General features: G+C 38.7%; 1 protein-coding gene across 1 annotated transcript in view; it reads right to left on the reverse strand.

Annotated features, from left to right (window-relative positions):
* The window catches only part of LOC146393167 (neural-cadherin-like), a 325,691-nt gene that overhangs the window by 139,466 nt on the left and 172,351 nt on the right, over positions 1-13,874 (reverse strand). Inside the window, exon 24 of the mRNA XM_084927227.1 lies at positions 6,833-7,017. Coding sequence (XP_084783353.1) covers positions 6,833-7,017 — 185 coding nt within the window. The remainder of the gene's footprint in view (positions 1-6,832; positions 7,018-13,874) is intronic.

Raw genomic sequence — 13,874 nt, forward strand, 5'->3', positions numbered from 1 at the left:
AGCCCTCATGATTACTTGTAAGATTCCAAGAATGTTTTCTTTAACAAAATGCTTTGATAAAGCAAAACACCAAGGAGAGGCTGGTGGCATTGTATCTACCATAAAAGACAAATGCTGTAAATGTTTTGGAAATCCTAATTAAATCTAGTAATTATATAAAAACACACCACTTTTTATATAATTACTAGATTTACTGTTTTTTTCTTTCAAACATAATAACACACAAAGTATTAATAAGGACAAAAAAAGCATATTGTTATTTAAGCACATTTAAACATAATTCTTTGTTGGCTTCATTGTACTCAAAGTCATTATTTGTCTTTATCATAGCCACTGAAATACACGATTAACTTCAAGCTCTCATACCGTATATGAAAAATCAAAACTTCTTGTGGATGACTGACAAAAAGTTCAAATGATTTCATGAATTCTAAACCAGTTTCAGTTCAGGACTCCTTTCAGTGATTAGAGGAGCAGCTGAAGGGAACAGAAGGTAAACTTTCACACTATCTTTCCCAGGATCAGAACAACAAGGTTGAGTTTAATCTCTAGCAAGCCAGACTTTTCCATTTGACCACAAGATTACAGTGCACAGCTTATCCGACTGACCTATGGGAAGAAAATAACAATCTCTGTTATCAAATGACTATATGATGAACAATCAGCAGAGAAATGTTTGCCGCTTCCTGCTCAAATATCAGACAAAGCATGCAATTGACTGAACAGAGCTTCCTCTCACAGCTGATGCTTTGAAGCATCAGCTAGATCCTTGTTTCGACTGTGCTCTTGGTTAATTGATGAGAAAGGCTGAAATCAGAGGTGGAGCAATCCTCTTTTCATTTTAGGGAACCTATGTGTGACGCAGGTCTAGTTTTCTGGGAAGCGAGACTCTTGAAGTATGTAAGAATTAATAATAGCAGCAAGCAGCCACAGCCGCTGTGGAGTACATGCTGACAGGGCTTATTAAGGTGCTGCAGATATGTCTGAAGCCTGATATATAGTCCTGTGTTGAGCTGCCATACAGCCCATGCCATAGTGGGCAACGTCACTGCATTTATACTTGTATACTGGTGTGTATGTATGGTGCTGTACAGTGTGCACTTTTCTGGGAAAGTGCTGATTAGGGCTGCAGTGTAGTGTACAAATTTATTACCTATAATATATAGTTTTCCTGTCTTATAAGAAACATAATAAATGTTCAGCTTAAACGTAAAATAAAATAGATAATGATTCAAAATAACTACCAAAATAAACACACAAATGCATTTCAGAATGCTGAGTGGTGAGACTTGTTTTGAAAAGGATTTTCATTCCACTCACTGCCTGGTAAATGCCCAAGGGTCACATTTACTAAGCGGTGCAAAATAGCGTGTGAGTGCAATCCCCAAATAGTTTCATGGTGATTGACAAAAGTTTTGTGTTCTAAACAAAGGTGCAGTCAGTTCATTCCAATGACATGTCAAATCTGCCAAGAATCCCGCAATTTAGCGCGAGGTTGAAAACTAAGAGATGATATTTAGATATTCTGGCAGAAAGAGTTGCTATAATAGAAACAGGCTTCAATGTAGGACTGTAAGATCTATGACAATATTTTGACATTGGGCTCTGTAGCATTCTTGTATTAGGACAACATATATCCTTCAAGGGACAAAACAAATTGGAAATGTCTGACAGACAAACGTTTATTTCTATACTCTGAGTGAGCACAGCTTTTGCGCTGTCCATGGTCCTGAAATTATAAGCATTTTATTAATTTAACATTTTGCTGTTTATTTAAGTATAACAAAACTTTATTAAGGAGAAATATCTTTGAGATTATAAATGTAAATGGATTGATCAGACAGGTTTGATGATAACAAAAAACAACAACCTCAAACTATTTCAATACATAATAGGGTTGCTATTTAGACTTCCTATGCCTGATGTCCATCCAGGGCCTGAATTTTTTTCAGGGTCCAACGTCAACATTTTCTCTCTGTTGTTTAGCCATCTTGCTCTGAATGCCATCGTACAGGCTGTGAAATTCCTGTCACAGAAGCCACAGTATGTTGAGAAGAACACGATGCCAAAAAAACGAAGATTTGGATGTTTTTTGCTACTGCTATTGCATGCCTCCTTTTGGTTGGAGCTTCCAGGTCATTCCTGACTTCACTGAGCAAACTTGCAATTAGATGGCTTGGTAATCTCTACATTTTTATCACATCTCTGTCTGGCATTCCAAATAAATTGACCCGAGTGCAGAAATGCCTCTTCAAGCACACACATCTAAATCTCTGCTATGCCTCCCCCGTTTTTTTAAGGGCGGTAAATGCCGGTGCAATTAGTAATACATTTTGCAAATGTTAGTGAAGCAATTTGCTAGATTGACTTAAATATTTTCCTCCCTTTATTTTGCATCTATATATGCATATGCAAGAGGGTCAGTTGCAACTATCTCTCAGTTCCCACCTCTCACGTGCAATCATCTCACTACACTCTGTCTGAATCGACTGTACCTTTTCTTCATTTTTCATCTTTAAATGCTAAACATCTAAACACTTAATGTGTAATAGCATTTTCAGTTTTTACATTTAAATTCTTCCAGCATAAGTAGAGCCAATCTAATGATATCAGGTTTATCAGCTCTTCAGACCCTTTAATTGGGAAAAAAAAAGTCATGATTTAATTCAGAAAATGGATGTGGAAGTGTTGTTAGCGTGGCAGCCTGCTGTATGAGACCTCGTCACCTTCCCTATCCTACTTATCTGGTTCATTAAACAGAAAAAGGAACAGAAAATGCACTTTCATGATTGAATTTTAGTTATTTTTTCGTGGAAAAACAACCTCCATTCACTGGGGCAGCATTAGATGACTACAGTGTGATCAGTGAAGGAAGTCTCCAGAATCTCACATATAATAACAAACTAATATATCTTCCCAATTTCTGCATATTGATCCCACAATACAGGCACCCTGGAGCGTAGACAGACGTGAGAAGAGAGAGAGCGAGGATTTTCGCACTTCTCAACAACGCATCTGCCAAAGGACAACTCTCCTGGCAGGAATAGTTTATAAAGTCCTCATGTTTGGAAAACTGCATCAGCTGGTTTTAAGCAGTTACTCATCGTGTGTTTCGCACTCTGCTCCCCCCTGAGCACCATGCATTTTACTCTCTGCTTGTGTTATGTGGACATTTCAAGGACTTTTTGTTTACTACATTTTTTACCTTTCCATCAATATTGAGAAATGGAGCAGGGGGACTGAGAGGGAGCCTTAATCTCAGCAAGGCAGATTTAACTAGTCCTTTCTTTGTGCACCCTTATTGAATTCCACATTTGTTCTTGAAATGGGATTTAAAATGTCAAGGAGGGTGTAAGTAATGCTATAAGTAGAATATTTTCATAATCCTTGAGACTGTGAATCAATGAGAGTGTTTACTTCGAAGCGCCAAAAAAATCCTAGAAATGACTGTTGCATATCCTACACACAAACACCCACACACACGGACACACACCTGCATTGCCAGTGTGCAGTCTGCAACTCGAGATGATCTCAGAGTCATTAATCCTTGTATTACATTTTGTTATGAAACCACTAACTTACATGTTTCGTGAGTTTGCTCCTTGCTGAACTGCAGGTTAAAAGCATTTGAGTAGTTTTGACAGAGTATTCAGAGTGGTGTCTGACACTGGTGCTCTCTGGCTCTCAATTCAAGTCCCAATGATAGAACCAGGGTCTATTAAATCAATGCACTCTACAGCTAAGAGCCCTTTGATGACAGTGGAGCCATTTAAAAATCTTCAGTGAAGGCGCACCCTACAGGGAGAAGTTGCTGACAAATCGAAGTGTATTTTTCTAAATTAAACGAATGAAAATTACAAAAACAAATAACTACATGGAGACTTTAATTGTGCAGTTATTTCATTTCAGTTTCCATTATTCATCTTAAAAAACACACAGTCTACGTTTCTACAAATATTGGAATGTGTGTGCCAGCTGTTCTCCACCGTGCCTTCTGTGTGCACATTAATTTATCTCAACCTTCTTTTAGAATGAGAAGAAAATCCTTTTATGCTCGACTCTCGCTTCCACACTTTTCTTCCTTCTCTCCCTCTGCTCTCCTCTCATCTTCGGAGAGCATCCGCTGGCCTCTCTGTCTGCTTCTATTTCAATATCTCGGAAATCATAAAAATCCTTCAGCCATGTCCCATTTCTCTAAAGCGAATTTAATTCTGAGCAGACAGCCGATGTGCCGTACATCAGGTAATGATGGATGCTGCTGAACATGTGAAGAGAATGTGCTGGCTGAGCAAAACCTCGACTAATTATTTTACCAGCATAAGTAATGGAAATAGGCTTCTCTGTGCGAGCACTGACAACAACTGAGATCCCACGAGTCAGACGAGAGGAATTAATAATGGGCGTAATCTTTCATTTAAAAAAACATCTTTACCTTGGAGCGTTGGAATTTTTGGAAACACTGGAAACAAACAGTAATCAGCCTGCATTCATTTTGTATGCCTGGAGATGAGTCTACAAATAATGAGCATATTCCCCAAAATATTATTTAGTTGGTATTAGTATAGGTTTTACCTGTTACTGTAGGTAATGTAGAGTGTGACTGTCACAGACCATCAATCAGAGCGAGAAAGAATGCAGACTGATGACAAGTGTGAAGATGGAAATGTGAGCTTGGTAGGTCATAACAAAATGTGTCACGTACTTTGATATGTTGTAACAAAACTGATGCAACTTAGTGGAAAATTAAAAACCCCAAAGCTCAACTGTAAATTAGTCAAGTACAGGTTTTTGCAGACTCAGAAGCATATGGATTTATAGTCTCTTTAGGGGGAGATCAAGTTAATACTCTCCAGGGTATAATGTTCACAGCTCTAACTTAATTGTGATTTACAGTATTCTGCACACATTGTCTCATCTTCACTGAATTTATTCAAGACAGGAAGTATGGTGCTGGACTGGGACTTAGATAGCACCTTTCTACTCTGCTGAGCACTCAAAGCTCTTTCTACTGCAGGTCTCATTCACCCAGTTACACACATTCATACATTGTAGGGCTGCCACAAACGATTATTTTGATAGTCGACTAGTCACCGATTATTTGACTAATCAGATCATCATCCATTGGACGTACAGCTTATTGCATCAGCAGCATCTGCTCTTATATAACTATCATTAGCTTACAGCTTTAAGTGTTTAAGGTATGTGCTAACTAAAAATAAAGACAAGATGATAGTTTATTAAATTTTAATGAAATTTGCAGATTGTTTCGGTGAAGTTTAATAAACTCCTTGCTATCTAAAATATAACAGGACACCGGAGTATATTCTCCAGCATCTGACACTTCTGATAATCAGCTGTCTGCTTGACGTTTATTCAGCTGTTTAAAAACTATAACTTTAATCTCAGCCAAACCGATTTACTCAGGAACAAATAAAATACTAAAAAAGCCAAACAATAACATTTTTAAGTTATCTAAGTGACTTATATATGTTTAACCTGAGTAGCGAAAGACGGCGGTGGGTTTGAAAACGATTTGCCGGGAGTCCGGTCTAGTGAGCCTTGCTCCCGGTTAGCTATCGAGCTAGTGGGTAACAGACGTCTCCGAAAACGTCAGAGCGCTTTTGGAAATATGTGGTGTCTTGATAAACTGAGCAGATATTTGAGGTTTACACAGCTACATTCTCGCTTGAAAATATGTTAAACGTTTATTTTGTGACCCAGAAAGAATAATAAGAGTAACATTAAAACTAAGTAGCTGCCGCCATTGTTGGAAACTGAGCTGGGCTGCGCTACTTCTTCTTCTTCGGGGTTTAACGGCAGCTGGCATCCTTGTACATACAGTGCTGCCATCTTCTGTTTCAGTCCGTTATTACACTCTTAAATCCTACTACTTATTCCTGCGTCTTCTGTGATCTTACAAAGCTTCAAATGACGTGTTGACTATTAAATCACTCGTCGACGATTTTGATAGTCGACGTAATCGTGACTAGTCGACTAATCGTGGCAGCCCTAATACATTGCTTCTATGCCTAAGTGCTTTCTAACATTCACACACACTCGCTCTTCAATGGATGCAGTGGGAGCAACTCAGGGTTCAGTATCCAGCACAAAAATACTTCAGCATGTGGATTGGAGGAGTCGAGGACTGATCCGCTGACTTTCTGATCGGTAAATAAGTTGCTGTACCAAGCCAAAAAATGCATATTTACTGTTTTATATACTGCATAATTAGTGAACTATTAGCTCCAGAGACAGTGACAGTAGTCATTTGTACCTTACAAATAACAAAAAACCCATAGATATTTCAATATCTGGTCATTACAAGATTTATTTGACCAACAGCACCAATCCAACATACTTTTTATCTTCGGGCCACAGTTACATTAATTAAAAACCAGATAAAAGACAACATATAGAGTTTGTGGCTGGAGTAAGTGGGGAACTTGATCCCCCAACATTCCAAATGGTGGACGACTCACTCTATCTCATGAGTCACAGCCATTACCAAAGTCTAACATGTTTGCCTAATCCTAGCAAATCAATCCACACCCCTAACCTAAACAAGCTGATTAGAGAATTAGAGCATGCAATAAGTTTGTGCCAGAGAATTTAATCTTTTATTTCTCAAACAAATGTACTGAATATGATACAAAAACACATGTTCTTGCTTTGGCTACATGGTAGGTTGGTAGACCTTTTTTCCTTTTAAAATATTTTTTGGTCAGAAAGTCAAGAAAGTTACTTTCAGACACTACGAGAACTAGTGAACTACTCATTTGGAGGCTCAGACAGCAGGGAGCATGTTCACGTGTCACTGCAGAGTTAATCTTACCTGCCAGGCGAAGTGACCCCGAGTTGTAGATGGCGTCATCTCGGAGTTCCCTCACGTGTATGGTAACAGTGGAGACAGCATCTGGCCAAATTCCATCTGACACACGAACCTGGAACTGGTAGGTGCCTGGTGGGGCGTTCTCTTTGATGATCAGGAAACCAGTTCGCTTGTTCAGAATAAAGTAACTGATGGAAAGAAATAAAACACAAGCACCCAAATCAGAAAAGGAACCCATTCAGATGCTTTTCTGCCATTTCACATAAGACGAACGGTCAACAGGGGTGATGAAGTTTGTCACCCTCATTTAACTACATGAAAACCTGTCTTTCATATATTCAGCCAACAGCCCTCAAAAGCAAGCTGCTAACCAGTGCAGTTAAATAAGAAGTAATTACTAGTAATATAATGCATTCTGTGAAGGTGGAGGTCATTCAAGTAGCTAACAAATGCACCGACCTCCGAGCTACAGCTGAGACAATCACCTAAGACTGAATGATGTATTTGCAGCATTACATTTCAGTGCAGGTAAACACGGTGCATTGACTGCGCTACACAGTCTCAACTATTCTTTAATGGCTTAGAGTCTGAGAGGGTCAAGCTGCTGAATCTATATGATTCACCAATGGAGAGGCACACTGATCACATGGCTTTATGTCTTTGAGAGTTTGTAAAGAACTGTAATTTTCAGTTATCAGTGGGTTAAATATCTAACTGGAAAGTATGACTGAATGCCTAATGTCTATGGTTTGTATAGTGTACAGCACAGTATTTAAAGAATTATGTTGTAGTTCATGCCCTTAGTTAGCTTTAATCCGATGGAATGGCAAATATACCAAATAGCAGGAACTGGAAGTTGGATTCTTTATTTTAAATACTGGCAGACTCGTTGCAGGCTGGCTAATGCTACAATCACACTGGGGAAAACAGCGGCTGGAGGGAACACACAACTAAACTTGTGACCTTGTTGTTTTTGAAATGGTGAAAACAAAACGAACCAGCGTTAAGACAAAGTCACCCTGCTATCAGTCCATGATTGAATGGTTTTAAGTTGCAAATTAAGCAGTTAACCGAGATAAATCGTCAACAGTGGAATCTCCTTCTGATTGAGGGAGTCGGATAGTCACCCTCTGGGCATCCAGCGCGTCATTGTAACTGCTTGTAAATTGTCACTGAACGTAGAAATATTAAATACCACACAACTACTGATTTTTCCCAGTCATTGTCCTCGTTTTTACTTGAGTGTGACTGGGCCATATACAAATTTCTAACATGTTTATTTGCTATGATAAGAGGTAATACTCCAAAAAGGAGTTATTAGATGCCTCAAGAAAAGTCTGACTTTAGTAAAAGCTTTAGAAAATTTAAGGTTTTCTAAATTGTAAATTACATGTCACGGAGAACGCATTTGCAACAACTACACACGTTGTTAAAGACATTTAATGTCATCATACCAATCACAGAAGTGATGATGTTATTGTCGTGATATAGGTTGTTTATATCGTAATATTTGTGTTTTAACTTTAGCATAGAGAGACAGCATTGAGGAGGTTTTGTACCTTTAAGTCTGGGAACTCACTGGCTGTTGTCTAGTGTTTTAGGGCTTAGAGTATTGCCGCCATATATCAGGACAAAGATTTCCTTTTACACGTGCTAGTCAATGTTCAACACGCAACCAAACCTGCTTAAACATGACTGGGCAGTAAAACTATGACAGACATAGGAATAGAAGGTAAAAACCTTGCCCTGCCTACAGATTCAGTTCACTTACAATGAAAATTAAAAAGAAAATCTTGTTTATGACCTGTGTAGTATGTTAACACTATTGGAAGAAAAAATAACTTTTTTCTTTTTTTTAAAATAAAACTCTGACTTGTATTATGAGTCTGTGGTCTGAGAGAGAGTCCCGTAACTCTCTGTCTGCAAAATACAGTATATAATGACCAGTGTTGGGCTATTAATTATATAGTTGCTTCTTCAAAAAAGTAACTGAGTTATGCAAACAACAAAGTTTGCTGCAGCTGTTTACCTAAAAATGCAGCCAAGGCAGAGGGGCCGATGGCGCGATATGGCAGCCTCGCTTCTGTCAGTCTGCCCCAGAGCAGCTGTGGCTACAACTGTAGCTGCCTCCACCAGTGTGTGAATGTGAGAGTGAATGAATAGTGGAATTGTTTTTTAAGTAAACATTTCAAACTAATTACAGAACAATCAGCTGTTCTGCATCAAATCTGATGCCACACAAATTATTGGTGCCACTCCAAAAAATAATTTCTGTCCACTATGAGATAAAGGAGAACAACAGCCTGATACCTGCAGGCCTGACAACAGGAGATGTATCACTGCTGTATCACCTGTAACATTCAGCAGTCGCCTCATTGTTCTGACACACACAACAAAACTATTGACTACACTACACACTAACTACACAAGATTTGCGCTAAACGTTGCAAATCTCTCACATCTCAGAACACCGCCGTCACTCCTAAAACTTCCCCCCGTTTCTTAACAACTAAATGCCATGTTGCCATATCATTTTTTTGATTGGTCGACATGGTACATTTTTCGACCAATAGGAAAGGGTGGGGTTTTTTTTGGTTTTGGTTTTGCTCACAGGCTTTCGAGCGTTTATCGTATAAAACGCCATTTTTACCGTTTCTTCCCGCAGTAAATATAAACAACGACAGTATTCAGGAAGAAAACCAAACATTGCAGATATTTTTATCATAACTCTGGTTTTACGTGGCCGATCAACACAATTTAAAAACTGGTATAAAGTCCACACTTTTCCCGTCAGTTGTTCCGTCTGTCCTGCTCACATCTCCAATGGTTGTACACGTTGTCATTAACGTGGCTTCACTCCACATCAGCCACGCCGCTTTGCCAGCTAAAATCCGGTGTCGGCACATAAGGATGTTGTCATAGCCTGTCAATGACGTTGATTAGCTGCATATATACGAATGGGAATCGCATCATTGGCTGGACTATTTGTTCTAATCCCATACGGGAGCAGCCGGTCACTTACTGACTAAAACTGCAAAACAGAATTGTTAATGTATTCATTTTAATTTCAATTCAGGTTAGATTTTTTTTGTGCGCAAAGCAGATTTTCTGTGCGCAGGGACTGTGCCAGCAGTGCGCAATTGCGCACCCGCGCAGCTTAGAGGGAACATTGGTGACAATGGTATTCAATTTACAGAAATGTTGCAAGTAAACATAATCTGGAATTTCACTGATTCTTCCAACATGATTGTTTTGGTATGCTGCTGGTACACGGATCTGGATTTCAAGATAAACTGTGATCTCCTATATACAAAACTGTTACTCTAATATTACGTAAAAAGTGTGAATTAATAAAACAGTTTATGAATATGTTACCTAACATAAAAGCTCAAATTATATGCACACTTTTTCCTCTTTCAGTTGGCTGCACTTCTGATACAACTGTCCAAGCTGAAGACAGTCCAAAATAAATATTCTTTCATCCCTTTCAGCCTGGACTTTTATTCTGTATTTTAGTGTTTACTCTGTTAATCAATTGCCCTCTGGGGCAATAATAGAAAGTGAGCAGAGAGTTGCATTAGGGAGAGGGAGGCAAGGGGAAAAATGAGACTGACTAATAGGCACAAAGACATGCAAGGAAGCAATTTTGCTTGGTCCTTGTCTCCATGCTCCCTTTGTACAGTAAATGAGCTCATTCAAGTTTAATTAGAGAGGAAATCCAAAGCAGAACCTTGGCAAATCAAATAATAAACCACTTGTGGAGACAAGAGCTGTTTTAAGTCATTTTACAGCACATGCTGTGGCATTCATCACGTCTTAGGTCTAGCACTTAATTCCAGGATTGACATCACTGAAAGACAATTTTACTGTTTTAACTGGTTTAACTATCAGTGGTTCCTCATTTAGTACATCTGAATTTGCTGAAACCTGATTCTATTGACCCTTATGTGAACTATTTTGTTACAGGTTGTTTCTGGTGCCAACACTTGTCTTTCTTCTGGTGTCTTACCATTTTGCACAATGCTACCCAGGTGACTGTGTCTACATACACATTACATAAAACGTCACCCCATCTCTCACCTAGAGATCATTAACCCAACTCAAACGAGCAAAACGGAATCATCCCTGGACTGGCAGGCAGACCAGCTGTATGCTGGAATTAGTTTGATATCTTAGTGCTTGCATCACCACTTCAGGTGTCCTTAATGTGGCATGAAAATGAAAGAAAATCACAACTAACAACTAAAATTTAATCAAAACAAGTAATCCTCCAAGCTGCACAAACAGCACAGGTCTCTCTGTGTAGCCGGCTGTGCAAAACGTGTGCCGGGACCATCGACAAAATATAACAGCTTCGACAGCATTATTCAGCATACTTTGTATTGTTTCATCAAAAAACACTTTAACAAGCCCTAGCTTTCAATTTCAATCATCTATTCACAACTTTAAGACTTATTTCATTGGTTCTGTTTGTTCTGTTTGGCTAACGATTTAAACTATTATCTTGTTTTATCATCTGTTTATTTTAGAAATTCAAAACATTTTAACCACTGGCCATACGTTTGGCAAAAAAGTGAGTTTTTATTTAGAAATCATGCTAAAGTAGTGACTGGATTTCAACTTTTTTGTTTATCTAACACATCGTCCTATTAGTTATTGCTTGTTAGACAAACTGTGATTGCATATATGTTGGTACCCCCGTCCAGAGTATGTTTGTACTCCTTCACTTTGTGGAAAACATTGTTCCACCAGAACACTTATTTTTTACTTATTTTTTTCCCCGCACTGTTTAGCTAAACAACGCAGTAGAAAACAGCAGAACATCCACACCCAAACACTGAAAATACTGTTTGGTGAACTGAAATAAAATTCACAGTATTCTGCAGAGGTCTTGAACCTCCCCTCATCTCCACCACATTTTGCTTGGAAAAATGGGAAACAGATTTAGTCTGCAAACATACATGTATAAGGCAAAAACAGAGTTTGCACAATTCTAACAAGCTTAAAAGTCGGTATTTGGTATAACCAACATGACTGTCAGATAATGTTCATCTGCTGCAGATGTTTTTTTACGCCTGCAACTCTTCACCCATCTTAAGGATAAACTGACAGACTGCCAAGACATGTGAAGTTTTCAGCTTATAGCTTTTTGGGAATCACTTTATTGCTGCAAAAATATTCTTTTACACCTGTCAAACTGTGTTACATTTGGCATTTTTTTAGACAACAAAGAAAATGGGAACAAATTATGCATTTTTGCAACAGGCTGCTACTCACAAAGTGAGTCCTCTGCTTAGTTTTCTGTAATGTGTAGACACAACATCAATTCATCCCTTAAGTTAGGAGCCACTTTTATGTGGTCAGGTACAAGGACTGGACTAAAAATGAGTGAAAAAGCAACCAGTGTCCAATGTTACATGAAAGCCTGTCTAATTTTAAGCAAAATATAAGACTTTTGCACAGAACTCTAAAAGCAGACGTGAGTGCGCTATAGTATGATATGTATTAAGAAAAGCACAACAGTGTGTTCTGAACTTAAGTCGGGTTTGAACCATGAAGAGATCATCATCATTATCATCAACTTTATTTATAAAGCACTTTAAAACAACCACAGCTGACACAAAGTGCTGTACATTGGAACTGTAAAATAAAATTACATGAGATATAAATAAAAAACAAAATAAAAGAAGAGTGAAATCATTAATTAAATAACTACTTCAATTAAAAGAGAAACTAAGTCTCACTGAGGTTAAAAGCCAAGGAATAAAAGTGGGTTTTAAGACGTGATTTAAAAGTGGACAGTGAAGGGGCCTCTCTAACGTGCATGGGCAAATTATTCCATAATTTTGGAGCCACAATAGAGAAGGCCTTGTCCCCTCTGAGATATCTCCTGGATCTCGGTACCTCCAGGAGCAGCTGGTCAGCTGACCTGAGAGACCGACAGGGTATGTGGGGATGAAGAAGCTCAGAGAGGTAAGGCGGGGCAAGACTGTGAAGGCATTTAAAAACAAACATAAGAATTTTAAAATTAACTCTAAAAGACACAGGCAGCCAGTGCAGAGAGGCTAGCACGGGGGTTATATGCTCTCTTTTTCGAGTTCCTGTTAGGAGTCGTGCAGCCGCATTTTGAACCAGCTGCAGACGTGAGAGCAATGACTGACTGACCCCCACATAAAGTGAGTTACAGTAGTCCAGGCGGGAAGAAATAAAAGCATGGATCACTGTTTCAAGGTGTTGCCTCGAAAGAAAAGATTTTACTCTTGCCAGTTGACTTAAATGATAAAAACTGGACTTCACCACTGCTCTGATTTGGTTGTCCAATTTAAAATCACTGTCCAACTTAAAACCAAGGTCAGTAACAACAGGTTTAAAATAGACTTCCAGGGGTCCCAAATCTACAGAGGACGACTCAGAGGTACCACTGGGTCCAAACACCAACAGCTCTGTTGTCTTTTCATTAAAATTGAAAAAGTTTAGAGCCAACCAAGCTTTAATGTCATTTAGACATGTCAAGAGAGGTTTTATGGAGATGCCATCCTTATGCTTTAGTGGCAAATAAATTTGGCAGTCATCGGCATAACAATGAACAATGAATGATCCCATGCCTTCTAAAGATAGATCCCAGAGGCAATAGATACAGTAAAAAGAGCAGTGGCCCTAAAATTGAGCCCTGTGGGACGCCGCATGACAGAGGAGCAGAAGACGATTCGTAACCGGGAAGGCTGACAGAGAAAGTTCTATTTGACAAATAAGACCTAAACCAATTAAGTGCAGTGCCACCAATACCCACTACATCGTGTAATCGAGAAATTAGAATATTGTGGTCTACGGTGTCAAAGGCAGCAGTTAGGTCAAGCAAGACAAGAACAACATGGTTACCAGAATCACATGCCAGAAGGATGTCATTAAAAACCCTTAATAATGCAGATTCTGTGCTGTGAAGGGTTGTAAAACCTGATTGAAAAACCTCAAAGGTGCCATTTTCATCTAGAAAATCTTTCAGTTGACTAAAAACAATTTTTTCTAAAACCTTGGAAAGTAAAGG

This window comes from Perissodus microlepis, chromosome 1, assembly GCF_051167445.1.
Source record: "Perissodus microlepis isolate ML-2025 ecotype Zambia chromosome 1, ASM5116744v1, whole genome shotgun sequence".
In the NCBI taxonomy this organism is placed as follows: domain Eukaryota; kingdom Metazoa; phylum Chordata; class Actinopteri; order Cichliformes; family Cichlidae; genus Perissodus; species Perissodus microlepis.